Source organism: Adiantum capillus-veneris, chromosome 22 (assembly GCF_014529385.1).
Source record: "Adiantum capillus-veneris isolate H3 chromosome 22, ASM1452938v2, whole genome shotgun sequence".
Classification (NCBI taxonomy): Eukaryota; Viridiplantae; Streptophyta; class Polypodiopsida; order Polypodiales; family Pteridaceae; genus Adiantum; species Adiantum capillus-veneris.
Genome location: NC_140952.1, coordinates 24,427,298 through 24,454,171, shown reverse-complemented (window position 1 = coordinate 24,454,171; position 26,874 = coordinate 24,427,298). Strand labels below are relative to the sequence as shown.

The following is a 26,874-nucleotide window of genomic DNA, read 5'->3' as shown; positions in this document are numbered from 1 at the left end:
GCAGTAGACACAAATGGAGGCTCCAGCTTCGCCACAGAGGGACTCGCCTGAAGCCCCCTCGCTCGACCCCGCTGAGCCCACCATTCGACTTGCTCTTTCGCCGACAGAGCAAGCGAGCCTTGCAGCAGAGGTAGAGCGCTTGCAGGCGACTTCGGTCATCTGCAAGGTTCTCGGCACCCGACCTAGCAGAGGAGAGCTACGAGACCTTCTCCAGGCCCGCCTTCTCGCAGAGGTGGGCAAGATCCTTGATGTCCAGATTCTCGGACGGGGGTACTACCAGATCGAGTTCGAGACTTCCGAGATGGCCTACAAGGTCATAGCTATGAGTCCACTGGCCATCCGAGCATCACGCGCCCACTTTCGACAGTGGCGACATGGTTTTGACCCGACTTCGGATGTGCTAGTAGAGGAGGCACGCATCCCCATCTTAGTCTGCTTTCCGGGTTTACGGAGGGAGTACCATCCACTTCTCTCCAGGATTGGTTCCGCCATCAGGACAGTCCTGGAGACACCTCGTACGGCAGCATCAGTAGTTGCCAAGGCGGCTGGCATCCCTTCAGTTCGAGTTTTGGTCAGAGATACCCACATGCTCCCGAAGGTCATCCTTCTGTCTCGGGTGAGTGGGGGTTGGTTTAGACAGAGTGTGGAGTACTCGGGTCTCCCGAACCAGTGCTTCATTTGCAGACAGATGGGCCACCTAGCGAAGGCCTGTCCCCGGAGGAGGCCACGACCTGCACCTCAGCCTCAGCCCCAGCCTGCCAATGCTGGGCCGTAGCCACAGCCAGCGGCACAACGCACAGATTCAGAGCCACCCTCCGAGCCTGGGGCTCTAGCGGAGGAGGGGTGGCAGCAGGCCCGTGGCCGTCGACGCCAGGGGCCACAGCGACAGCCTGGCACTCAGAGTGGCCCTCAGGTGCCTACTCAGCAGCAATGGGCTCCCACGGGGAACTGCTTTGGTCCTCTTGAGCAGGAGGAGCCCCCTACACCAGCATCCACCTCCGCTTCACCCTTGCCAGCCGCCCTGCCTTCAGAGTTCCCCTCCTCCTCCTCATCCCCCCCCCCCCGCCTTCTGCTCCCGTCCACTCCCCACCTCGCTCCCCTGCCTCTGTCGCTCCACCCCGTTTCTCTTCTCCTCCACCCCCCCTAGCTCCTTCTCCCCCTCCTCCTGCTTTAGTACCACAGTCGACTTAGGAGACTGGTCCCTCGCCGGCGGCTAGGAGATCTCTTGGCAGCGCCTTTGCCACGAGTCGCCTAGCGAGAGAGGGTCAGCCCTTCTTGCGGCCCCCTTTGCAAATTCAGGCATCTTCCCTTGCAACTATCCCTCGTGGGCTGACGAGCATTGACATATGCTGCCGCTGGAACTTCTTTGACTATGGGTTCACTCGTTTTCTCGGCGATTCCGCAGCAGACCATGAGGCAGCCTGCTTCAGGGTCCATGTTTTGTTCCTCGCAACTAGGGGGACAGAGGCCTTGGACTCAGCAGCTGGTTTCTCCTTCCCCCTCTGTGGTAGGGCCGAGACAGAGTGGTCCCTCGACTCAGCGGTGGGATGGTTGCATACACAGGTCCTACAGTTCTCTCACCACATGGGAGAACTTGGAGTTACAGATATGCTGCAGACTTTGTGGCCATTGGCCAAGTTTGCGGTGACACCCCTAGACTCAGCAGGATGTAGGCACATTGTGGTGTACTTCTTTGCTGATACGCAGTATTTGCCTTGCTATGTATACATTCATGAGGACTCTTGGACAGAGGAAGTTGCTTTACGCACGGCTCGCTCTGGTTGGGCTTGGGCTAGTCACTCACTGCAATCACGCCTATATAGAGGACTCTCGGATGCGGATTACTCCCCATCCAAGCCAGCCTCGAAGATAGCCCGTCTTGCTGTTGCGGCAGCATCTGTTCTCTCTCGCTCCCCATGAGGATCGTCTCGTGGAACGTGCACGGACTAGGTGGGCCCCAGTTTCAGCGACAGCGGGGCCGATTGCGTCAGGAGCTTCAGCGTTGCCTTGTGGGAGGAGAGATTGATCTCCTTATGCTTCAGGAGCACCATTTGTCTGAGAGCCGCATTCGGCGATGTGGTCAGATTTTGCGTGGACGTTATGATGCCTTTTGGTCAACTGCTTTTGGACCTGGAGGCATCCAGGGAGAGGTATGTATGACTATTGCGGACTCATTGCAACAGGCCATTGTGGGCAGAGGGATTATTGTGCCAGGCAGGGCTCAGTGGATCACTATGCAGGTTCACGGTGGCCTTGTGGGCTTCCTGAACATCTATGCGTCCAATGTGGCGAGTGCTCGTGCAGAGTTTTGGTCACAGATTGTTGAGTCCTTACCACAGGTTGACCATTGGTGTGTAGGAGGGGACTTCAACATGTTGGAGGACCTTTCTGACATGATCGGAGGCAGCCATGCTACTGTGCATGGAGTCGAGTTAGCAGCTTGGGAGAGGTTGTGTATGACTTTGAGGGTCTCGGATACATGGCAGCATTCTGGCTTTGTGAGGCCTCCAGAGAGTCTTGCCTTCTCTAGATCGGACCGCAGAGTGGGAGGAGTGAATCTATCGCGGATAGATCGCTTCTACACTAATGACCACTTCAGTGACCTGGGGGGATCCATGGGCATCATGGTAGGGACTTCCTTCTCGGACCATGCACCAGTGATTTTCACAGTGGCAGACAGGCAGAGGAGTGGGAGCACGATGCTTCTCATCCCAGAGCGGGTCTTGTTGGACTCAGCACTCAGAGAGAGGGTAGAGGCTCTCTGGACAGAGGGCATGGACAGCCAGGCTCTACCTGCAGACAGAGTGGCGTTAGGCCTAGCTCAGCTTAGCCACTTTTTTCTCCAGGAGTCTCTGGCTCAACGGGCTGCAGTGAGAGAGGAGGAGTAGCGTCTCAGACGAGGCATTGCTTCACTACAGAGGATGCGGGAGCAGCATCCAGACAGTCCATGGTTGGAGGAGCAGTTACAGCAGGCTCGACAAGAGCTTGCTTTCACAAAGGAGAGGCGTCATGAGTTTGCCTTTCACCGACAGGCATCTCAGTGGACTCAGGTGGGTGACAGAGTTACAGGTGCCTTTATTGAGACAGTGGGACCTCGGCACTCACATGCCAAGGTCACTCAGTTGAGGAGACCCGATGGGTCAGTTGCTTGTGAGCCCGAGGATATGCGTACAGTTGCTACTGACTTTTACCGTGAGTTACTGTCGGTTGAGCCCCAGTCAGAGCGACAAGATGCATGCAGGGAGCAAGTTTGGGCATAGATGCCTTGTCTGGTTACTGAGGAGATGCGCCTGAGGCTAGAGATGCCTCTTTAGCTTGAGGAGCTGCACATGGCTCTTAGGGCCCTCCCTCGTGGTAGCTGTCCCAGTGAGGATGGGCTGACTCCCAGCTTCTTCTTGGAGTACTCGGACCTGCTTGGCCCAGATCTTTGTAGTGCCTTTCAGTACATTCTGCACACAGGAGTGATGCCGGATAGCATGAGTGAGGGCCTGATTTACCTTATTCCAAAGGAGGGTGGCTCCTTGGATGAGATTCGACAGTGGTGCCCCATCACCATCCTCAACTCAGCCTACAAAATTCTTGCCAAGGCTCTGAGTTTGAGGATTCAGTCACTTTTGGAGAGCCTTATACATGGGACTCAGACAGGTTTTGTCAAGGAACGCAGTATCCTTGACAACATCTTCACTTTTTGGGAGGCTTCTGCCCTTGCACGGCTCCGTGGGGAGGACCTTGTGATTTTCTTCTCGATTTTGAGAAGGCATACGACAGAGTTGACTGGGACTTTCTAGAGGGCACGCTACGCAGGATTGGCTTCTCAGATGCTTGGATCAGAGGGGTGTCAGCTTTGTATAGACAAGCTCACAGTCAGGTGCTTTTGGCAGGAGGTAGAGGTGAGCGCTTCATGCTCACACGATCGGTCAGACAGGGTTGTCCTCTTGCCCCTTTTCTCTTTCTGTTCTATGCGGAGGCGATGAGCAGATTTTTGGTGTCACAGTAGGTTGGTCTGAGAGGCTGAGCACTCCCTATACGGGGAGATGAGCTTCTGGACGCTGAGTTTGCTGACGACTCAGCCTTGTAGCTAGAGGGCCAGGAGGCCAATCTACACAGATGTGAGCAGGCTTTGGAGACCTTTTGCTGTGCATCGGGCGCATTGATCAACTGGAGAAAGACAGTGGCTTTCTCGGTTGGCAGTGCTCCTATGCATAATTGGATGCCAGGAGAGGGTTTCAGGTGGATTCCTCCAGGGACTGCAGTTCGGTACTTGGGTTGTCAGGTTGGTTTGGACTAGTCCCCCGAGCAGCAGATTGCTCCTCTTCTTTTGTCCATCAGGAGAAAGCTGTTACATTTTACCTCAGCACGACTTTCGCTGGCTGATAGAGTAGTAGTTGCCAACCAGGTGTTGTTGGCAACTATGTGGTACATCACTTCTTGCTGGATCTTCTCGAGTTCTTGTATCAACCAGGTAGAGAGGCTGATCAGGAACTTCCTTTGGTCAGGTCGCGATACTCAGATTGCCCGAGCCAAGGTGGCTTGGTCGGTCATCACACTTCCTTGTTCTCAGGGAGGGCTTGGGATCATTGATCCTGTACAGCAGAGCAGAGCCCTTCTTGGGAAGTTTGTCCTTAGAGGACTTCTTCCAGGTGAGGAGCCCTGGATAGAATTCTTGTTGCAGAGGCTTCGTGCCAGGGTGCCTCAGTCAGAAGGCCCTTGGCAACCTTCGACCAGATGGATCTTTACAGAGTTGCGCTGAGTTGGTTTGAGCAGGAGACTGGAGGACAGATTCGCTGTGAGTTTGCTTCGATCTTGGGAGCTCTTACGGTGTGGCCTAGAGCAGAGACAGTCGACGTGCACGGAGGAGCGCCTATGGCAGCCCCTCGTTTGGAACCCCATGGTTAGCACTCAGAGAGGCCACTTGGTTGGGAGTCGGCCTCATGATTCTTGGGGTCCCATGGCGGCAGGTCCAGCGCGTTCTCTAGGTGACTCGCTAGAGTTCACAGGTTTGTCAGAGGAGGTGCAGGCTGTCCAGCTACAGGGCATGAGAGGCGTGCAGAGCATGTGTCAGGACATCTTAGAGTCAGTTCCAGCTGAGTGGCTCACGCCTCTCGAGGCAGTAGCACCCCGGTGGATGGGAGCCTTCACACGACTGGAGGTTCTCATTTCAGCCAGGGCTTGCTCAGAGACTGTCCCAGCCCTGTTCTTCAAGCTTCAGGGTCGGGGATGATTACAGCGAGTTGCAGTAGAGGCCTCGCAGGTAGCAGAGTGCTGTTTCCAGAGGATCCGAGTTGTGGGCATCTGTGGGAGGACTTGCGTCATAGACCTTGACCCAGCAGTTCTTGAGACTGGACACTGGAGGCTATGGGCTTGGGAGTGTTGTCCACTGGCACGAGTACAGTGGGATCCTGGTGAGTGGCTATGGAGGGACCCGTTCTCTTCTGCAGACCGCCCAGGAGTCCCCTTCTTTCAGTACACTCTTCGGCTTGGACGTCATATACTTGCAGCACAGAGAGAGGCCCGCCCCGCTGCAGCATGTCATTGGTAGGACGAGGGCCTCACAGTCGAGTTCTTGGCAGCTTTTTGGCAGAGGCTGTGGGACTCCAGAGAGCCGAGGCGCCTCACTTTGTTCCAGTGGTTGGTTGCACACAAAGCCACAGCAGTAGGGAGCTGGCTTGTGCATAGTGGTCTCTCGGCCGCATTTGCAGCCTGTGACCAGTTGGTGGAGAGTCAGCGTCACTGTCTGTGGGACTGTCCCTCAGCCCAGCAGGTGTGGCTACGTGTTCTTCGGCTGATGCCTGCCTTCTCCACGGCTTGACAGTACACTTGGGGGGCAGCGGCTTGGTCCACCCTCACGGGCCTAGCACTTCAGTTTGAGCTATCTTCCAGCAGCAGGATGATAGTGATACAGGGGGGGCGACCTACAATCCAGCCTCCTACAGAGCTTACTCCACAGGAGTGGTGCAGTGAGAGAGAGGAGTGTTGGGAGCTCATCAGCGGCGTAGCTCTCTGGTTCATCTGGCGGGCCCGCTGTTTGCGCATCTTTGAGGCTCGTCCTGTGCCACCAGCAGAGACTGTTCGTGACTTTTGGCTAGAGCTGATCCATACTCTCAGAGGATAGCTTGAGGGACTACAGGGCAGCTCCGACCGCATGCGGGAACGCCGCGAGGCTTTTCTTCGACTCTGGCGCCCTGGGCCTTTCTACACCATAGTCCAAGGGGTGCTCAGATGGCACTACTGTCCACCTGTGTGGCTCTTCCCTCCTCCCATCTCCTGATTTAGCCTCATTGTATATATGTTGTTTTTTCATTGGGAGAGTCTCCCCATCATGCTTGTTGTAGCCCTCTCTCGCAGAGGTGGATGTAGCCCTATGGACAGTTTTCATTAACTAATAGAAGGATCTATTTCTCGGAAAAAAAAAAAAAAGGAACCCAAGGGCCTCACTCTTCAGAGCATCTGGAGGCAGAGTTTGAGAGCAGAGGACCCTTCGGGAATTGTACATTGCTCAAAGATCAATATAAAAGAAATATCAAAAGGTGCGCCAGTCTTTGGGGCCAATCTCTCTAGGCATGGAACTACATCGGGCCGAAGTGAACTGTGATTTTAAAGCTGTGAAATATTTTAAGTGATTCTCTCGTGTGTCGTGTTGGATTCCCGACTTGGGGTGTCCAAGCCCGTGACAGATACCATGCCAAAGGTGTAGTGGAAAAGGGTGAATCGGGTGGTGCTCTGGTTTGTAACCACGAGCAAACCTACTCTCATGACTGGGTAGCCAACAGATCTCGAATATATCATGACAGATCTCGTCATATACGACCTCCTACCGTGCACCACCCACCGAACGGGCTCGGGTGCAATTTGCAAGTGGCAAACCTGGAACTAAGGTGTCTCTGAAGAGGGGAAGGGGAGCTCTAGAGAGAGGAAGCGAGATCGATGCATAAAACAGAGAGAGAGAGAGAGAGAGAGAGAGAGAGAGAGAGAGAGAGAGAGAGAGAGAGAGAGAGAGAGGGAGAGAGAGAGAGAGATGAAATGAAATGAAATGTTATATTAAAACGGTGAATCTAATACCATGTATGGGTACAAAAGAACTAGATACTACTTCTAGAATCCAGAGAGGTGCTCAAAAAGACTAGAGAGAGGAGAGAGAAAAATCTACACTCTAGAGAGACAAACCTAGAGAGAGGGTGTAGCCCAAACGTTGGAAGCTCTGCTCACTTATCACATGCCAAAAAGTACAAGGAGGGGTCTCCATATAAAGGAAAATAAAAAAATTGTCCTACTCAGCCAGAAGCCACACAATCCTTAAAATGTCTGAAAACTGCTAATAAATGTGTAAACTCACTATAAGTGAGTGACCCATGACACACATTTAATAGCACGACTACAGATAATTGGAGACTCTAACCCTAGGAAACCCTAGGAACAGGGGTCCCGCCTCATGCACCATACTAGGTGGGAAACATCGTGGAATGCACCGCCAAGAAAAGGTATGTCTAGCATACATCCGTAAAGGCACAACCACAAAAAAATTCCTCACTCCTTAATCTTCTCCTGGGAGATACTAGAGCCACCATAGGACAGGAATTTGGAACTCTTAACAATTAGAATGTGGGTACCATGCTCAAATTCTTGTCTCGTTTCACCCACAGACCAATGGACTGCAAAGATAACCAATTTGGAGGTTTTGGACTTGTTTTAAAGTGGAATGTCTCTGAACATAAGTCTCAATGGGAGAAGTATTTACCATTGGTGGAGTTCTCATAAAACAACATTGTTTATACTTCAACGGTGAAGGAACCTTTCAAGATTGTTGAGGATGGCAAAAAGGTTCCATCCATTTTGTGCACCAAGGACAAGATGGATTCCATCGTATTGCCAGCCTACTGGGTGGGCAACACCGTGGAATGCACTGCCTAGAAAAGGTACGTCTACCTCAGATATGGTCGGGCACAACCACAAAACGATCCTCACTCCCTTATCTTCTCCTGGGAGATACTAGAGCCACCACTGGACAAGAATCTGGAACTCATAACCATTAGAATGGGGTTATCATCCACAGACCAATGAAAAGTCAAAGATAACCAATTCGGAGGTTCTAGACTTATTAAAGTGCAATATCTCTGAACATAACTCTCAGTGGGAGAAGTATTTACCATTTGTGGAGTTTTCATAGAACAACATTGTTTATACTTCAACGGGAAATGCACGTTTCGAGATTGTTGAGGACGGTAAAAAGGTTTATTTTGTGCAGGGATCTAGAGACTGCTTATGCTAAGGTTAAGGAATCTTTATAGAAGTCTCAAGAATAGCACAAGAAAGCAATAGATAAGCATCGCCGTGACTCATAAATGAATTATCGAGCTCTTGATGCAAAGTGGATAGAGGAGGAGGACGTGATAGCAGCTACTCCTTAGATACTAGAACTTTACCTTGAGGCTTTTGGTTTAATCCAGCTATTCTAGAAGTGCATGTCAAATGAGTGGGTTGAATCTAGTGCGGTGTGTGCTACCCAAGAGGGGAGCCACTCCACTCCTTTGTCACTGGTGGGCAGAGAAGAGAATGGAGTCAACCAATTTCTCTCTGAGATTTTTGGGGTGCTGACAAGATGATAGTACTCTGCTGAGTGCCTTTATCATATGTACATAAAACTTGACCATAATTGTGGGATTTTGGTTTGGAATTCCTTAATAATTGAATGATTTATGTACTCTTACAATTGTTGTTTTTTTCGAGTACGTGTGAATGATGAAATGACTGCAACATTGCATCATTTTTTCTTATTGATGTGACGAGATTTATTATAGTTAGACATCGGTGCGGTTTGAATGTGATGGCTTAGAAAGGCATTATGTTGTGTGCACTGTGTAGTGCGCTTGCAACCGGGCGGCTCGTGCCACAATTGCGTGTAAGCCTTAAAACTGAAGGACCATTGCAAAGCATGCCTAAATAGGATGATCCCAGTTCATGTTTTTTTTTTTCCGAGAAAAAGATCCTTCTATTAGTTAATGAAAGCTGCCCGTAGGGCTACAACCACCTTTGCAAGAGAGGTCTACAACAAACATGATGGGGGGACTCTCCCAATGAAAGAACGACATATATACAATGAGGCTAAATCAAGGGATGGGAGGAGGGAAGAGCCACACAGGTGGTCGGTAGTGCCATCTGAGCACACCCTGGACAATGGTGTAGAAAGGCCCAGGGCGCCAGAGTCCAAGGAAAGCCTCGTGGCGCTCCCGCATGCGGTCGGAGCTGCCCTGTAGTCCCTCAAGCTGTCCTTTGAGAGTATGGACCAGCTCTCGCCAAAAGTCACGAACAGTCTTTGCTGGTGGCAGAGAGCGAGCCTCAAAAATGCGGAAACAGCGGGCCCGCCAGATGAACCAAAGTGTCAGGCCACTGATGAGCTCCCAACACTCCTCTCTCTCACTGCACCACTCCTGTGGAGTAAGCTCTGTAGCAAGTTGGAGTGTAGGTTGCCCCCCTTGTATCACTATCATCCTGCTGGTGGAAGATAGCTCAAACTGAAGTGCCGGGCTCGTGAGAGTGGACCAAGCTGCTGCCCCCCAAGTGTACTTTCTAGCCGTGGAGAGAGTAGGCATCAGCTGAAGAACTCGTAGCCACACTTGCTGGGCCGAGGGACAGTCCCAAAGACAATGACGCTGACTCTCCACCAACTGGTCACAGGCTACACTTGCGGCCGAGAGACCACTATGCACAAGCCAGCTCCCTACTGCTGTAGGTCTGTGTGCAACCAGCCACCACTGAAACAAAGTGACGTGCCTCGGCTGTCTGGAGTCCCAGAGCCTCTGCCAAAAGGCTGCCAAGAACTCGACTGTGAGGCCCTCCTTCTGCCAATGACGTGCTGCAGCGGGGCGGGCCTCTTTCTGTGCTGCAAGTATATGATGTCCAAGCCGAACAGTGTACTGAAAGAAGGGAACTCTTGGGTGGTGTGCAGAAGAGAAGGGGTCCCTCCATAGCCACTCACCTGGATCCCACTGTACTCGTGCCAGTGGACAACACTCCCAAGCCCATAGCCTCCAGTGTCCAGTCTCAAGAGCTGCTGGGTCAGGGTCTATGACGCAAGTCCTCCCACACATGCCCACCACTCGGATCCTTTGGACACAGCACTTTGCTACGTGCGGGGCCTCTACTGCAACTCGCTGTAATCGTCCCCCACCCTGAAGCTCGAAGAACAGGGCTGGGACAGTCTCTGAGCAGGCCTTGACTGAAATGAGAACGTCGAGTCGTGTGAAGGCTCCCATCCACGGAGGTGCTACTGGCTCGAGAGGCGTGAGCCACTCAGCTAGAACTGACTCTGAGATGTCCCGACACATGCTCTACACCCCTCTCATGCCCTGTAGCTGGAAACCCTGCACCTCCTCTGACAAACTTGTGAACTCTAGCCAGTTACCTAGAGAGCGCGTTGGACCTGCTGCCATGGGACCCCAGGAAACATGAGGCCGACTACCAACCAATTGGCCTCTCTGAGTGCTAACCATGGGGTTCCAGACGAGGGGCTGCCGTAGGCGATCCTCCGTGCACATCGGCTGTCTCTGCTCTAGGCCACGCCATAAGAGCTCCCAAGAACGAAGCAAACTCAGAGCGAAGCGGTCCTCCGATCTGCTGCTCAAACCAACTCGGCGCACCTCTGTAAAGATCCATCTGGTCGAAGGTTGCCAAGGGCCTCCTGACTGAGGCACCCTCGCACGAAGCCTCTGCAGCAAGAACTCCTTTCAGGGCTCCTCACCTGGAAGAAGCCCTCTGACTATGAACTTCCCAAGAAGGGCTCTGCTCTGCTGTGCTGGATCAATGATGCCAAGCCCTCCCTGAGAACAAGGAAGCGTGATGACCGACCAAGCCACCTTGGCTCGGGCCATCTGAGTGTCACGTCCTGACCAAAGAAAGTTCTTGATCAGCCTCTCTACCTGGCTGATACAAGAACTCGAGAAGATCCAACAGGAAGTGATGTACCACTTAGTCGCCAACAGCACCTGGTTGGCAACTACTACTCTACCAGACAGCGAAAGTCGTGCTGAGCTCCAATGTAACAGCTTTCTCCTGATGGACAGCAGAAGAGGAGCAATCTGCTGCTCGGGAGACAAGTCCAAACCAACCTGACAACCCAAGTACCGAACTGCAGTCCCTGGGGGAATCCACCTGAAACCCTCTCCTGGCATCCAATCTGGCACAGGAGCACTACCAACCGAGAAAGCCACTGTCTTTCTCCAGTTGATCAGTGCGCCTGATGCACAACAGAAGGTCTCCAAAGCCTGCTCACATTTGTGAAGATTGGCCTCTTGGCCATCTAAGTACAAGGCCGAGTCATTGGCAAACTCAACGTCCAGGAGCTCATCTCCCCGAATAGGGAGTGCTGTGACACCAAAAATCTGCTCATCGCCTCCGCAGAGAACAGAAAGAGAAAGGGGGCGAGAGGACAACCCTATCTGATCGAGCGTGTGAGCATGAAGCGCTCACCTCTCCCTCTTGCCAAAAGCATCTGACTGTGATCCTGTCTGTACAAAGCTGACACCCCTCTGATCCAAGCATCTGAGAAGCCCATCTTGCGGAGAGTGCCCTCTAGAAAGTCCCAGTCAACTCGGTCGTATGCCTTCTCAAAGTCGAGAAGAAGAATCACAAGGTCCTCACAACGGAGCCGTGCCAGGGCAGAAGCCTCCCAGAAAGTAAAGATGTTGTCAAGGATACTGCGTTCCTCGACAAAACCTGTCCGAGTCCCATGTATAAGGCTCTCTAAAAGTGGCTGCATACTCAAACTCAGAGCCTTGGCAAGAATTTTGTAGGCTGAGTTGAGGATGGTGATGGGGCACCACTGTCGAATCTCATCCAAGGAGCCACCCTGCTTGGGAATGAGGTAGATCAGGCCCTCACTCATGCTGTCAGGCATCACTCCTGTGTGCAAAATGTACTGAAAAGCACTACCAAGATCTAGGCCAAGCAAGTCCCAGTACTCCAAGAAAAAGCTAGGAGTCAACCCATCCTCACCTGGACAGCTACCACGAGGGAGGGCCCTAAGAGCCGTGTGCAGCTCCTCAAGCTGAAGTGGCATCTCTAGCCTTTGGCGCATCTCCTCTGTCACAAGACATGGAATCTGTGCCCAAACATGCTCCCTGCATGCATCCTGCCGCTTTGACTGAGGCTCAGCCGACAGTAACTCATGGTAAAAGTCAGTAGCAACTGCACGCATATCCTCGGGCTCACAAGCAGCTGACCCATCGGGCCTCCTCCACTGAATGACCTTGGCATGCGAGTGTCGAGGTCCCACTGTCTCAAAAAAAGAACCAGTCACTCTGTCACCCACCTGAGTCCACTGAGATGCCTGTCGCTGAAAGGCAAACTCATGACGCCTCTCCTCTGTGCTAGCAAGCTCTTGTCTAGCCTGCTGTAACTGCTCCTCCAACCATGGACTGTCTGGATGCTGCTCTTGCATCCTCTGTAGTGAAGCAATGCTTCGTCTGAGACCCTGCTCCGCCTCTCTCGCTGCAGCCCGGCGAGCCAGAGACTCCTGAAGAAAAAAGTGGCTAAGCTGAGCTAGGCCTGAGGCCACTCTGTCTGTAGGTGAAACCTGGCTGTCCATGCCCTCTGTCCAGAGAGCCTCTACCCTCTCTCTGAGTGCTGAGTCCAACAAGACCCTCTCTGGGATGCGAAGCATCGTGCTCCCACGCCTCTGCCTGTTTGCCATTGTGAGGATCACTGGTGCATGGTCCGAGAAGGATATCCCTGCCAGGATGCCCACTGATCCCCTCAAGTCACTGAAGTGGTCACTAGTGTAGAAGCGATCTATCCGCGATAAATTCACTCCTCCCACTCTGCGGTCCGATCTAGAGAAGGCAAGACTATCTGGGAGCCTCACAAAACCAGAGTGCTGCCATGTATCCGAGACCCTCAAAGTCATACACAACCTCTCCCAAGCTGCCAACTGGACTCCATGCACAGTAGCATGGCTGCCACCAATCCTGTCAGAAGGGTCCTCCAACATGTTGAAGTTCCGTCCTATGCACCAATGATCGGCCTACGGCAAAGACTCAACAATCTGTGACCAAAACTCTGCACGAGCACTCGCCACATTGGGCGCATAGATGTTCAGGAAGCTCACAAGGCCACCCTGAACCTGCATAGTAAGCCACTGAGCCCTGCCTCACACAATAATCCCTCTGCCCACAATGGCCTACTGCAATGAGTCCACAATAGTCATACATACCCCACCCTAGATGCCTCCAGGTCCAAAAGCAGCTGACTAAAAGGTATCATATCGTCCACGCAAAATCTGACCACATCGCCGAATACGGCTCTCACACAGATGGTGCTCCTGAAGCATAAGGAGATCAATCTCTCCTCCCACAAGGCAACGCTGAAGCTCCTGACGCAATCGGCCCCGCTGTCGTTGAAACTGGGGCCCACCTAGTCCCTGCACGTTCCATGAGACGATCCTCATGGGGAGCGAGAGAGAACAGATGCTGCCGCAAGAGCAAGACGGGCTATCTTCGAGGCTGGCTTGGATGGGGAGTAATCCGCATCCGAGAGTCCTCTATATAGGCGTGATTGCAGTGAGTGACTAGCCCAAGCCCAACCAGAGCGAGCCGTGCGTAAAGCAACCTCCTCTGTCCAAGAGTCCTCATGAATGTATACATAGCAAGGCAAATACTGCGTATCAGCAAAGAAGTACACCACAATGTGCCTACATCCTGCTGAGTCTAGGGGTGTCACCGCAAACTTGGCCAATGGCCACAAAGTCTGCAGCATATTTGTAACTCCAAGTTCTCCCATGTGGTGAGAGAACTGTAGGACCTGTGTATGCAACCATCCCACCACTGAGTCGAGGGACCACTCTGTCTCGGCCCTACCACAGAGGGGGAAGGAGAAACCAGCTGCTGAGTCCAAGGCCTCTGTCCCCCTAGTTGCGAGGAACAAAACATGGACCCTGAAGCAGGCTGCCTCATGGTCTGCTGCGGAATCGCCGAGAAAACGAGTGAACCCATAGTCAAAGAAGTTCCAGCGGCGGCATATGTCAATGCTCGTCAGCCCACGAGGGATAGTTGCAAGGGAAGATGCCTGAATTTGCAAAGGGGGCCGCAAGAAGGGCTGACCCTCTCTCGCTAGGCGACTCGTGGCAAAGGCGCTGCCAAGAGATCTCCTAGACGTCGGAGAGGGACCTGTCTTCTGAGTTGACTGTGAAACTGGAGCAGGAGGGGGGGGAGAAGGAGCTGGGGGGAGCGGAGGAGAAGAGGAGCGGGATTGGGCGACAGAGATAGAGGGGCGACGGGAGCAGAAGGCGGGGAAGATGAGGAAGAGAGGGGGAACTCGGGGGGGGGGGGAGCAGCTGTCGAGGGTGAAGCGGAGGTGGGGGTTGGCACAGGGATCTCCTCCTGCTCAAGAGGACCAAAGCGGTTCCTCGTGGGAACCCACTTCTGCTGAGTAGGCACCTGAGGGCCACTCTGAGTGCCAGGTTGACGCTCTGGCCCCTGGCGTCGTCGGCCACGAGCCTGCTGCCACCCCTCCTCCGCTGGAGCCCCAGGCTCGAAGGGTGGCTTTGCATGTGTCCTCTGTGCCGCTGGCTGTGGCTGCGGGCCAGCCCTGACAGGCTGGGGCTGAGGCTGTGGTGCAGGTCGCGGCCTCCTCCGTGGACAGGCCTTCGCTAGATGGCCCATCTGTCGGCAAAATGAAGCACTGGTTTGGGAGGCCCGAGTACTCCACACTCTGTCTAAACCAACCCCCACTGACCCGAGGCAGAAGGATAAGCTTCGGGAGCGTGTGGGTATCTCTGACCAAAACGCGAACTGAGGGGATGCTTGTCGCCTTGGTAGCTACCGATGCTGCCGTACGAGGTGTCTCTAGGACAGTCCCAATGGCGGAGCCAATCCTAGAAAGAAGTGGTAAGTACTCCCTCCGTAAACCCGGAAAGCAGACTGAGATGGGGATGTTTGCCTCCTCTACTAGAACATCCGAAGCCGGGTCAAAACCATGTCGCCACTTTCGAAAGTGGGCGTGTGATGCTTGGATCGCCAGTGAACTCATAGCTATGACCTTGGACGCCATCTCGGAGGTCTCAAACTTGATCCGATAGTAACCCCGTCCGAGAATCTGGACATCCAAGATCTTGCCCACCTCTGCGAAAAGGCGGGCCTGGAGAACGTCTCGCAGCTCTCCTCTGCTAGGTCGGGTGCCGAGAATCTTGCAGATGACCGAAGTCGCCTGCAATCGCTCTACCTCTACGGCAAGGCTCGCTTGCAAGAGAGCAAGTCGAATGGTGGGCTCAGTGGGGTCGGGCGAGGGGGCTTTTGACGAGTCCCTCTGTGGCGAAGCTGGAGCCTCCATCTGTGTCTACTGCTGTGGTGTGAGAAGAGGGCGACCGGAGGATGCTGCAATGAGGCTCACAAAGCACTACCCCAATGACTGTCGCAGTGTTGGAGGGGCCAAATTGCAAGGAGCTCACAGGGCGGAGAAAAAAAACACAGCGGGCAATGGGCCGCCGGGGGGGGGGGGTTAGTGCTGGCAGCAGCGTGAGGAATGGTGGGGGAGACAGCGGCGGGTAGTCAGCACGGGTGGGTGGACAGGGCAGGCAATGCGGGCAGGAGGCAGCGGGGCAGGGCAGCGGGTGGGTGGACAGCGAGCAGCGCTGGGGGGGGGGGGGGGGGGGGGGGGGGGGGGAGGGATGGCGCAGCGAGGGGGGCAGCAGCAGCGAGCGCGTGCCTTCTTCTGAATTTAAGAGACTTAGACACTATCAGTTCATGTTTTGTGTGCACTGTGTAGTGCGTTTGCAACCGGCTATTACGTCTGCTTGTGCTACAATTGCGAGTAAGCCTTAAGACTGAAGCATCATTGCAAAGCAAGCCTAAATATGATTCTACTTGGAGTAATGGGTATGTGTGGATCTCTACTAACAGATAGGTTCAATCAAGCCTAGTTTATGCATATTTTAAAGCTCACCGTTCCAGCCCCGTTCCCGTTCTTCTTTCCCCCTCCCCCCCCCCGGTTCTGGAAACGTTCCGAAGGCCCCCGTTCCCGTCCCGTGTAACTTTGACTGCAAGAGGGACAACCTTGTCAGTGGTCCATGCCAGATATTTGTAAGAGTTATGGACCTAGGAGAGGGATCTATGATGGGGACTGATCAGCAGTCCTGTCATGTTCTTTAGTTGGTGGTCTTGGTGCTTCTGAGTTTTCGAGGGTCAGCCACAGTCACCGATAAGTCCCTTAGAGCCTACTAGCTCGAGTTGATTCATATACTTCAGTATGATCACTTCCAAGCTAGATCACAGCATGGGCTAAGAGGTGGTGTCAGTGCTTTTGTAGTCTTGTCAGTTTTTTTGTTGACTGTGGAGCACACCTCTGCTGCAATACAAGCCTTCTACTTGGCTTTTGTGATGTACCCTCGTTTGTTCTGTTTCTGTATGGAAGGGTCTCCCCACTTTGTACACACTCCCTCATGGTAGGGGTTGATATAGCCCCTTGGGCAGATCAACTATTAGAAGTATATATTTTATGCCAGAAAAATTAAATGGCTCAAGGGAGAGCTCTCTCCTAACATTAGCCTGCACTGATGCCCAATGCCTTGTACTCAAATTCCTATCCATGTACTGTAAGGAAGTTCATTTACTGTACATGTTTACTTCTGTCTCAAATCTACTGTTAAAAGAGCAAAATGGAGAAATCTGAAACGTCTGTTTCCGGGCAATGCACAGGAAGAGGCCTATGAAGAAGCCCTTGAGAGGTTCATAGATGGGTCAGCATCAATGAAATTCCAGGTATCCTCAAGCGAGTGCCTACTTTGGTTTACAGGGAAATTACTTGTTTTTTTTTTCTTTTTCTGGATTTCAAGTTTTACATGATGCAGGCTGACCTTGCCTACAACAAGGCGCTTTGTCTCTATCACTTGAAGCAATATGTTGAAGGTAACATGACTTTTGCTTCACAAAAACTAAATGATTTAAACAATTAAGGAGCTGTTGCTGAATATTATTTGTTGAGATGGCAGCCTTGAAAGTCTTGTTGGATATTATTGACCATGGTGTACAGGATTACCCAGAACTCAGTGTTGGAAGGTAAAAATGTTGATTTCTTCAGTTTAGAACTTTGATTTTAGATTTTTTTCCCAAAGCTTGAAGACATGGTTTTACGGATGAAAACTGTGGTTCAAGTAAAGTCAGATGGAAGGTATGGAGCTGTGGAGTGTGGGGAATAGCCAAGCCCTTAATTCTTCCAAGCTTGTTGAGGTTTTCAATTTGAAGGTCCGTTGTGCATTTTGAGATAGGCAAAGACTAGACATTGTAAATTGCAAGTCAATGTTTCAAAGTTTTCTTATCTGATTTGGACAATTCATGCCACAATATTAGGCAGCAATTGAGTATGTTACCGGAAATATTGATGCTGCAAAACTTGCTTTGAAGGACATGCCACCTAGAAATGAAGAGGAACTTGATTCGGTAATGTCATCTTATAGTGGTGAAATTTGCACATAAGATGGAAATTGAATCAGCTCTTTTTTTAATAGTGCATGTAACAATTAAGGGTTCGCTTCCACTACTTAGATCGAGAAGTCGATGTCCATAAATAGTTTGTAAAGCAGGGAAGGATGGAAGGACAAGGAAGCTGGCTGTTTGCTTCCACTACTTAGAGGAGAAGTAGATGTTCCATACATAGTTTGTAAAGCAGGGAGGGATGCAAGGGCAAGGAAGCTGGCTTCAGCAGGGATGGAGAACGAAAGCCATTTACACTAGAGGGGAAGGTGGAGGCAATGGGATAGAAGGGCCAAATGTCTACTTCTTTTCAGAAGTAGATTTTCTATACATATTCACATTAGAGGGGAGATTGAGAAGGGGGAAGAGGTGCTGGGGGGGCCGAAGGAAGCTTGCGTGTCTCCTTGGCAGGGGGGAAGGTAAAGGCAATGGAATGGAAGAGCGAGTTGTCTACCTCTGTCGAGAAGAGGTCTAAGTTTTTGATGTATTCTTGACAAGGATGTTTCCCTTGTCCATATTATTGTGTCTTTTGGTCATTTGGAGTGTTGGAGGAGCTTTCTTTGATCATATGATTGTGTGCTTCACATTGGGAGTATCCGAGCAAAAATCTGCCCCTGCTAGAGAGGGCTACATCAACATGTGGGGAGACTCTCCCGATGAAAAGCAAGGTATGTACAAAGATAGCTAAATCAGGAAATTGGAGGAAGAATTAACCACACTGGTGGTTGGTACTGCCATCTAGGCGCACTATGGACCATGGTGAAGAAGAGTCTTGGATGCCACAGTCGCAAGGCGGCCTCGTGGTGCTTCCGCATGCAGTCGGAGCCCTGAAGTGTCTCAAACTGGCCCCTGAGTTTATGGACCAGCTCCAGATAGATGTCGCGAACAATCTCCGCTGGTGGAACAAGTCAAGACTCGAAGATGCAAAAACAGCAGGCTTGCCAGATGAACCGCAGCAGCCAAACTTGTTGTGCCATGGGGATGTCCCACAGACAGTGACACTGAGTCTCAACCGGGTGGTCACAAGCGGCACATGCTGCCCAAAATTGTGCACCACCCAGCTCCCAACTGTAGTAGCTGGATGTGCAACTAACCATTAAAACATGGTGACTCTCCTCAGTTGTGTGCTGTCCCACAAGCACTCTCAAAACCTTCAGACGCGAGAGAGTCACTGCAGCAGGACGAGCCTCTCTCCATGTTGTCAATATGTGATGACCCAGCCAAGCTGTGTACTCGACGTGAAGGGTTCCCGCCCACTGACTCGTACCAAAGGGCGGCTCTGTTGAGGTCAGAGCCGCCAGTTTCCTGACTCAAGATCAGCGAGGTCAGGGTATATGACACTAGTCCTCCCACCGATGCCCACTACTATGATCCATTGAAAGTAGCACTCGACCACCTTTGGTGCCTTGGCCGGGTCGGGTATATGACACAAGTCCTCCCACTGATGCCTACTACTCTGATCCGCAGAAAGCAGTGCCACCTTTGGTGCCTCGACAGTGACGTGGAAGTGGCCCTCCCTCTGTACCTCAAAGAAAGTGCAAGATCCTGTGATTGTATAAGCCCTGACTGATATGAGAAACTCCAGTTGCGTGAAGGTCCCCATTGGCGTAGAAGCACTGCCAACCGAGAAAGCCACTGTCTTCCTCCAGTCGATCAGTGCGCCTGATGCACAACAAAAGGTCTCTAGAGCCTGCTCAAACCTGTGTAGGTTGGCCTCATGGCCCTCCAAGTACAAAGCTGAGTCGTTTGCAAACTTAGCATCCAGTAGCTCATCGCCCCGAATAGGAAGCGCTAAGCCACGTAAACCAACCTGCTGTGAAAACAAAAATGTGCTCATCGCCTCTGCGTAGAACAGACAGAGGAAGGGGGCAAGAGGGCAGCCCTGTCTGACCGAACGTGTCAGCTTGAACCGATCTCCTCTACCTCCTGCCAAAAGCACCTGACTGTGTGCACTTCTGTAAAGAGCTGACACACCTCTAATTCAGGTATCTGAGAAGCCCATCCTGCGAAGAGTGCCCTCCAAAAAGTCCAAGTCAACTCTATCGTAGGCCTTCTCAAAATCGAGAAGAAGTATCACCAGATCCTCACCATGGAGGCGTACGAGGGCAGATGCCTCCCAGAAAATAAGATGGTTTCAAGGATACTGCGCTCCTTGATAAAACTTGTCCTGGTCCCATGTATAATGCTCTCTAGAAGTGGCTGAATCCTCAAACTTAGAGCCTTGGCAAGAATTTTGTAGGCTGAGTTAAGGATGGTGATGGGCCGCCACTGCCGAATCTCATCCAAAGAACCACCGTCCTTGGGAATGAGGTAAATCAAGCCCCCACTCATGCTATCAAGCATCTCTCCTGTGTGTAAGATGTACTAAAAAGCGCTGCAGAGGTCTGAGCCAAGCAAGTCCCAGTACTCTTAAGAAAAAACTGGGAGTCAAACCATCCTCACCTCGAAAACTACCATGCGGAAGTGCTCTGAGGGCCACGTGGAGCTCCTCTAGCTCAAGAGGCAGCTCAAGCCTCTGGGGCATCTCCTCGGTCACAAGACAAGGCATCTGTGCCCAAACCTACTCTTTGCATGCATCTTGGCGCTCCGACTGAGGCTCTACTGCTGACAACAGGACACGGTAAAAGTCAGAAGCAACTGCACGCATGTCCTCTGGCTGTGAAGCAACTAACCCGTCAGACCTCCTCAACTGGCTGACAGTGGCGTGCGCATGGGTCCCATTATCTCAAAGAATGCCCCCGTAACTCTGTCACCCACCTGGGTCCACTAAGATGCTTGTCGATGGAAAGCAAACTCATGACGCCTCTCCTCCGTGCTGGCAAGCTCCTGGCGAGCCTGCAGTAACTGCTTCTCCAACCAGGGACTGCTTGGGTGCTGCTCCTGAATCCTCTGACTGGAAGCAACGCCGCGTCGAAGACGTTGCTCCTTCTCTGTCGCTGCAGCCAGGCGAGCCGTAGACTTTTTTCTTATAGAGATTTTTTTTTCCCCGACGCAAGCAATGTCACGTGCGAGAAATCTTTCGCCTCAAGCACTGTCGTGTGCGAGAACCTGTCAGCTCAAGCACTATCGTGTGCGAGAATCATTTCCTAGGATCCCAATTTATCACTAAGTTCATACTGAACAGAGTGGTCTAGCCATTCAGTCCATTGACAGTCGTGATTCATGATTCGTTATCAGGTTCATTCAGGAGGTGTCAGTGCTCCATGTCATTCTTAATTCTGCTCTTTTTCCAGAATTAACAGATTCTTTCATAAAACATTAGTTTTATTCAAAATTTAAAACCTCTTCCAAAAAGTCTTGTTTCATAAATTCATAAAGCAAAATAATGCTAATTCAAAAGCTGTTCTGGAACGAGTATCGCCTCGTCCTGTTGTTCTTTCAACCTGCTAGTCATTCTGATTCTTGTGTCCTTTTGGGACACCTTGTAGCAATATGTCCTTGTTCTCCACATTTAAAACACTTCCGTGCTTTGAAATATTCATCTCTTTGGTCTTCTGTCAGTGAAGGTCGTCTATCTCTTCGTCAATTGTTTCTACTATGACTTTTTGAAGGTTCATCTGATGGATAAGTCAATTTATCCGAATGTATAGCAAATCCTCGCTTCACGTGTCCCATGAAGTGTTGTATAGACTCAGACTTCCTTTCGAGACAATAGTTTCGAATTTCTTTGGCAACCCCACAACAAAACCGTTCAATCTGCTCCTTAATGTGATCTTCTTAAAGGATAAAACAGGTAGAAAAATTTCCCAAAATCTTTCGCAGTAAGAATCCGAAGATTTTGTCTTGACCATCTGAACATGGTTCCAGTCAGTAATCATGTCTCGTCCGTATTCTTGCGTGAGCCATGAAGAAATAAAGAGTTTCTTAAATCTCAACCACTTTGTATGTACTTGTTTCCTTAACAGCAGAGTGGAACACCATGTCCGTGCATTGCCTTTCAGAAAGGATGCCGCCCGTCTGATCTTGGAGTTCTCTGTATAGTGGCCCCCAAAAAATGCTATGTCAAACTGTTGGACAAAGGCTAAAGCCTTGGGAGCATCTCGAAACCCTGAAAAGTGCTTAAACTTTACTGCCTGTCTTCCCTCTTTGAATTCTTTGGGCTTTTTGCCCTTGTCGTCAAGAATATCATATTGATTGGCTCTGTAAAAATGCTTTCTTTTTGCATAAAACATGTGATCTTTCCGTCATTTCTTGCCCTTCTTGTCCTCATCACTTGAGTCAGAAGAAGATGAGGTGTTCAAGATGTCAGAAGATAAGGACGAATTGAGCAATCCTTCGAAGCGTACACGCTTCTTCTGCTTTATGGCATTTTCAAAAGTGGATTTTTGACCCAAGTAACTGGGGAAATTAGTTCCCTTGTTACGTTGCTTTAGTCGCTTTTCCGTCGGCTTCTTCGTATCCAGAAGCTGATTGATTTGGGCCTGGACCGTATCATGGAGTTCTTCTTCAGTAAACATTATCGGATTTGGAGGCTTCTTGATCGCCGGTTTGATTGGTGGCTGGGTGGTTTTTGGCCACTGAGTATGCACTTCAGTCATCGCCTGCTGGGTCAAAAATTTTGCAAATTGGGGATCCTTAACAAATTTAATCATCTGCTTGGTTGCCTCGTCAACAAGTTGTCGACATTCCATCTCTTCAATCTCAGCTTGAGTAAGGCCGAGGTGGGCCGTACTCTTCTGACTGCTCATGAGAATCTTCTCCACCATCTCCTCCCACATTCCCAGATACAGAAGAAGTTGAGTGATTTCTGTTAGAAACCATAAGTGTCGCGAGAAAAGGATCGGATTTCTCGGTAGAAGAGAAATCGCCCGTGCTCTGCCAAGTCTAGATTCTGTCGCAACACGAGAGAGAATCACTTAAAATACTTCACAACTTTAAAATCACAGATCAATTTGGTCAACACAGCCCGGCGTAGTTTCATGCCAAGAGAGATTGGCCCCAAAGACTGGCACCCCTTTAAGTATTTCTTTTATATTAATCTATGGGCAAAGTACAACTCCCGTAGGGTCCTCCGCTCTCAGACTCTGCATCCAGATGAACTGAAGAGTGAGGCCCTTAGGCCTCCTTTAGGCTCTTTTATTCTTACAAGGGATGCCAAAAGCAAAGCCCCAAAGTCAGTTAAACTCCGAAAGAAAAAGTTCCAAAAGCTTCAAACTTAAAAGCTTCTCTTTCAAAAGCAATTGGGCCCAAAAGCTGCCATAAAAAACAGCTAGCGTAAATCCAGGAGTTCCGTATGCTATGCCATGTCAGAAGCTCCGTATTTTGCAGAAAATCCGTACGGATGCCACGTCAGCCTGTCAGCGCGTTTTGCACTGCAAAATCCGAAAATACTGTACAATCTGCCACGTGTACTGCCAGCTAGTCTGGGTGTGTCCAAGTCTCACGTCATCCTATTTGTGACAAAGACTCCACAACCTGAGACTAGAACTCTCCCCGTGCACTTGCCACATTGGGCGCATAAATATTCAGGAAATGCATGAGGCAATCCTGAACCTGCATAGTAATCCACTGAACTTTGCCTGGGACGATAATACCTCTGTCCACAATGGCCTGCTGTAAAGAATCCGCAATAGTCATATATACCCCTCCTCTGGATGCCTCCAGGTCCAAATGCAGCCGACCAAAACGTCTCATAGCGACCACGCAAAATCTGACCACACCGTCTAATGCGGCTCTCACAAAGATGATGCTCTTGCAGCATAAGAATGCCAATCTCACAACCCACAAGGCATCTCTGAAGCTCTTGACACATCCGATCCCTTTGACGCTGAAACTTGGGCCTTCCTAATCCCTGCACATTCCATGAGATGATCCTCATGGAGTTAGTGAGAGAAAACAGATGCTGCAACAATAGCCAACCTCGCTATGTTTGAGGCCGGTTTGGATGGAGTTATCCACATCCGAACCACCTCTAGACAAGCGCGAATGGAGTAACTGTCCCGCCCAGGCCCAAGCCAAGCATGCAGCCCGTAGGGCTACATCCTCTGTCCAAGAATCCTCATGTACCAATACATAGCAAGGAGTGCTAGCAAACAGATGCACCACAATGTGCCTGCAACCCGCTGCATCCGGTGGCGTCACGCTGAACTTGGCAAGAGGCCAAAGTGTCTGTACCAGATCTGTCACCCCTAAGTCCCCTGTGTGGTGTGAGAACTCAGTAGGCTAACTGTGTTAAGGGTCCCCTCTGTAGGATCCCTACGGCTCAACGGGAAGGAGAAACCCACCGCTGTGTCCAAAGCCTCATGCCTCGAGCTGCAAGAAAGCGAACGTGGACTCGAAAGCAAGCCTTCTCCAGGTTTGGAGAAGAGTCACCCAGGAACCGTGTGAAGTTGTAGTCTAAGAAGTCCCAGTGTCTGCGAATGTCAAAGCTAGTCAAACCTCTAGGGTTTGCTGCAAAAGGGGAAGTCTGCACCAAAAAAGGCGGCCTCAGATGGGGCCGTCCCTCCCAAGCCACATGGCTTGTATCGAAAGCACTACCAAGAGATCGCCTCGCGGCAGATGCGTGTCCAGTCCCTTGCGTCTGAGGAGAAGTGAAGGAGGGGTTGGGAGACGAGGCTGTGAGCCCCACCGAGGAGAGAGGAGGGATGGGAGACAGGGGTGGAGGTAGGGGAGGGGGAGGAGGCGGGGGAGGCGGAGCGGTAGCATCTGAGGGAGGAGGAGGTGGAGGCAGAGGAACTGAAGTGGACGGGGCCTCCTTAGGCGGGTCTTGCTAAAGGGGGTCAAAACGGTTCCCTGTCGGAACCCAATGCTGCTGAGCTATAGGAGATCGGCCACCATGGGGAGGAGTGGGGTTAGCCCATCCCTGTCTGTGGTGGCTAGGCATCTGCTACCAACCGTCAGCTGTCTGATCGATCGTCTCAGTCACAGTACCAGTCTGTGCGTCCTGTGTATCTGGCTGCTGGGCATGCTTAGCCTTGGGAGGCTATGCATACGCTATGGGTCGAGGTCTCCTGCGAGAACAGGCCTTTGCCAAATGGCCCATCTGTCTGCAAATGAAACACTGATTCCGCAGACCGGAATATTCCACACCTGATCCAACCCCCACTCACCCGAGGCAGCAGTACTACCCTTGGGAGGGAGTGTGTGTCTCGACCGGCACAATAGGTAAACTTGCGGCCTTGGCCACAACTGAAGCTGCAATGCGGGGAGACTCCAGAACTGTCCTGAAAATGGAACCAATCTTGTGGAGAAGAGGGAGGTACTCTTGTAGCAGGCCTGGGAAACAGACCGAGATCGGCAAGTCGGCCTCCTCCTCAAGCACATCTGTAGTAGGGTCAAAACCATGATGCCATCGTCTGAAGTAAGCTGGAGCTGCTCGGATGCCGAGCGGGCTTATCGAAATCACCTTGGCCGTCATCTGTGGAGATTTGAACTCTATATGGTAGTACCCTCTCCTTGGGATTTGGACATCGGTGATCTTGCCCACATCAGAGAGAAGGCGGGCTTGAAGTAGATCCTGAACCTCGCCATAACTGGGCCGAGTGCCTATGATCTTGCAGATAACCGAAGTGGCTTGCAAGCGTTCCACTTTGGCCATCAAGCTCGCTTGCTCTTCTGGCGAGAGAACAAGTCGAAGGGTCGGGTCCGCGGTGTTGCGCAAGGGGACTTATGTAGAGTCCCTCTGAGGTGGAGCAGAAGCCGCCATTCTGTGTTTGCTGCTGAATTGAGAAGGGCGATGGTGACGCGAAACTTCCAATAGGCTAAAGAAACAACTACTTGCGAGCTGATAAAGAGGGATTTGGGGGGGGGCGTGGGACTGAGGCGAGTGGTCTGCGCGCTGTGCTGGCAGCAGGCAATGGGTTGGGCAGGGCAGCACGAGGGAGGATGGGAGAGGAGAGAGCGATGGCGAGAGGGGGGAAGCAGGTGCGTGCGTAGGGGAGGGGGGCGTGGGCAGCATATAAGGGCGTCCACACTAACCCTTATTTATGTACATATATATGAATAAGGAGCACTCTCACTGTTTCTACCTGAGAGGCTTGCTCCAACCACACACAAGCACACGCACCGCACACGCACTAATCAACTGGTTATCAGAGCTTGACGATCAGGGCTCAGTGGCGGTAGATACGGTGGAGCTTGGGGCTTTCGGCGTGTCCAGCTCCTCTTAAGCTCACAAAGGAATCTTGAGAGGATCTCTGCAATAGAATCGAGTATAGCAGAGCAGAGCTTGGGTGCATTGGAAGCCAAGGTGAGCAGGTAATCAAAATAGATAAAGAGCAGCGCGCAGGCAAACACATTAAGGTTTTGAAGCCTTAGAGTAAAAACGAAGTAGCGTGTGCAGGTCTCCCAAATTTGAGCTCCAAACGAAATCTTCGGAAAATTGAGCATCTGTAGGGAATCGAGCAGAGCTTGGATAAGAGAACAGCGGCACTGTGTGTTTGAAAGCTTGAATGGGATCACGCTTTTGAAGCATGCAGCGAGTGCAAGTCTTCAAAGCATCGGGAATTTATGCAGAATCGGGCATAGAATCGATGCATAAGCAAGGGAGAAAGCAAGCAGCTCAAGCTTGAAATCGATTTTGTGTGCTTGTGTGTATACACACACACACATTCCAGCGGGCTAACATTGTGAGCAAATCGAGCAGAATCAAGCAAACCTGATAAGCAAGACGGGCATACAGCAACGTTTTCAGATTCGAATAGAGCTGAAGCGGGCAGTGGAAATCAGCTAGCATGTGCAGGTCTTCCAAGTTGGAGCTCCAAATGGAATCTTGGGAAAATTGAGCATGTCCAAGGAATTGAGCAGAGCTTGGATAAAAGAAGAGCAGCGCTGTGTGTTTGAAAGCTTGAAGGGGATCAAGTTTTTGAAGCAATGCAGTGAGTGCAAGTCTGCTTCAGATCCTCCCTTGCTTATGCATCGATTCCGTGCCCGATTCTGCATACATTCCTCAAGCTTGAAATCAACTGTGTCTGGTTGTGTGTACACACACACACGCACACGCATTGCAGCGGCCTAACACTGAGCAAATTGAGCAGATCTGAGAAGCCTTTTGCAGATTCGGTCAAAGCTGAATCGGGCAGTGAAAATTAGCCAGCGTTGGTCTGATTTGGGCAGCACTACAAAAAAGAGAGAGCAAAAACCCGGCATTGTATAGAGAAGAAGAGAAAGGAAGGAGATTTGTGTGCGCACACACACACACCCCGTTTTAGGCCAACAACAGACATGAGGAGATAGAGAGAGCGAGCAGAAGGTCTCAAGTGTGCATACACAGGAGAAAGAGAGCGGGAAGGGAGAGAGCGCATCGGCTCTCCTCTGGTGTGCATTCGGCATCATAGGTGTCTGGATAGCTGCGGCGGCTCTCTCATCTCGGCACCGACTTCTACGGCTCCAGACATTAGCTCTCAGCATCGGAGAGCTAGGACATCCCGGTTGAGAGAGCTTCTTCCGGACGACATTTTCTCGGCATTGAGCGTTCTTC

General features: G+C 51.4%; 1 protein-coding gene across 3 annotated transcripts in view; it reads left to right on the top strand.

Annotated features, from left to right (window-relative positions):
- LOC147429045 (uncharacterized) overlaps positions 1–26,874 on the top strand; it is a 207,264-nt gene that overhangs the window by 37,356 nt on the left and 143,034 nt on the right. For 2 of the 3 annotated variants that reach the window (XM_086495518.1, XM_086495516.1), the window contains exons 6-10: positions 16,683–16,745; positions 16,835–16,892; positions 16,976–17,042; positions 17,144–17,228; positions 17,334–17,423. In XM_086495518.1, coding sequence (XP_086351644.1) covers positions 16,683–16,745; positions 16,835–16,892; positions 16,976–17,042; positions 17,144–17,228; positions 17,334–17,423 — 363 coding nt within the window. The remainder of the gene's footprint in view (positions 1–16,682; positions 16,746–16,834; positions 16,893–16,975; positions 17,043–17,143; positions 17,229–17,333; positions 17,424–26,874) is intronic. The other variant, XM_086495517.1, reaches the window with a different exon arrangement.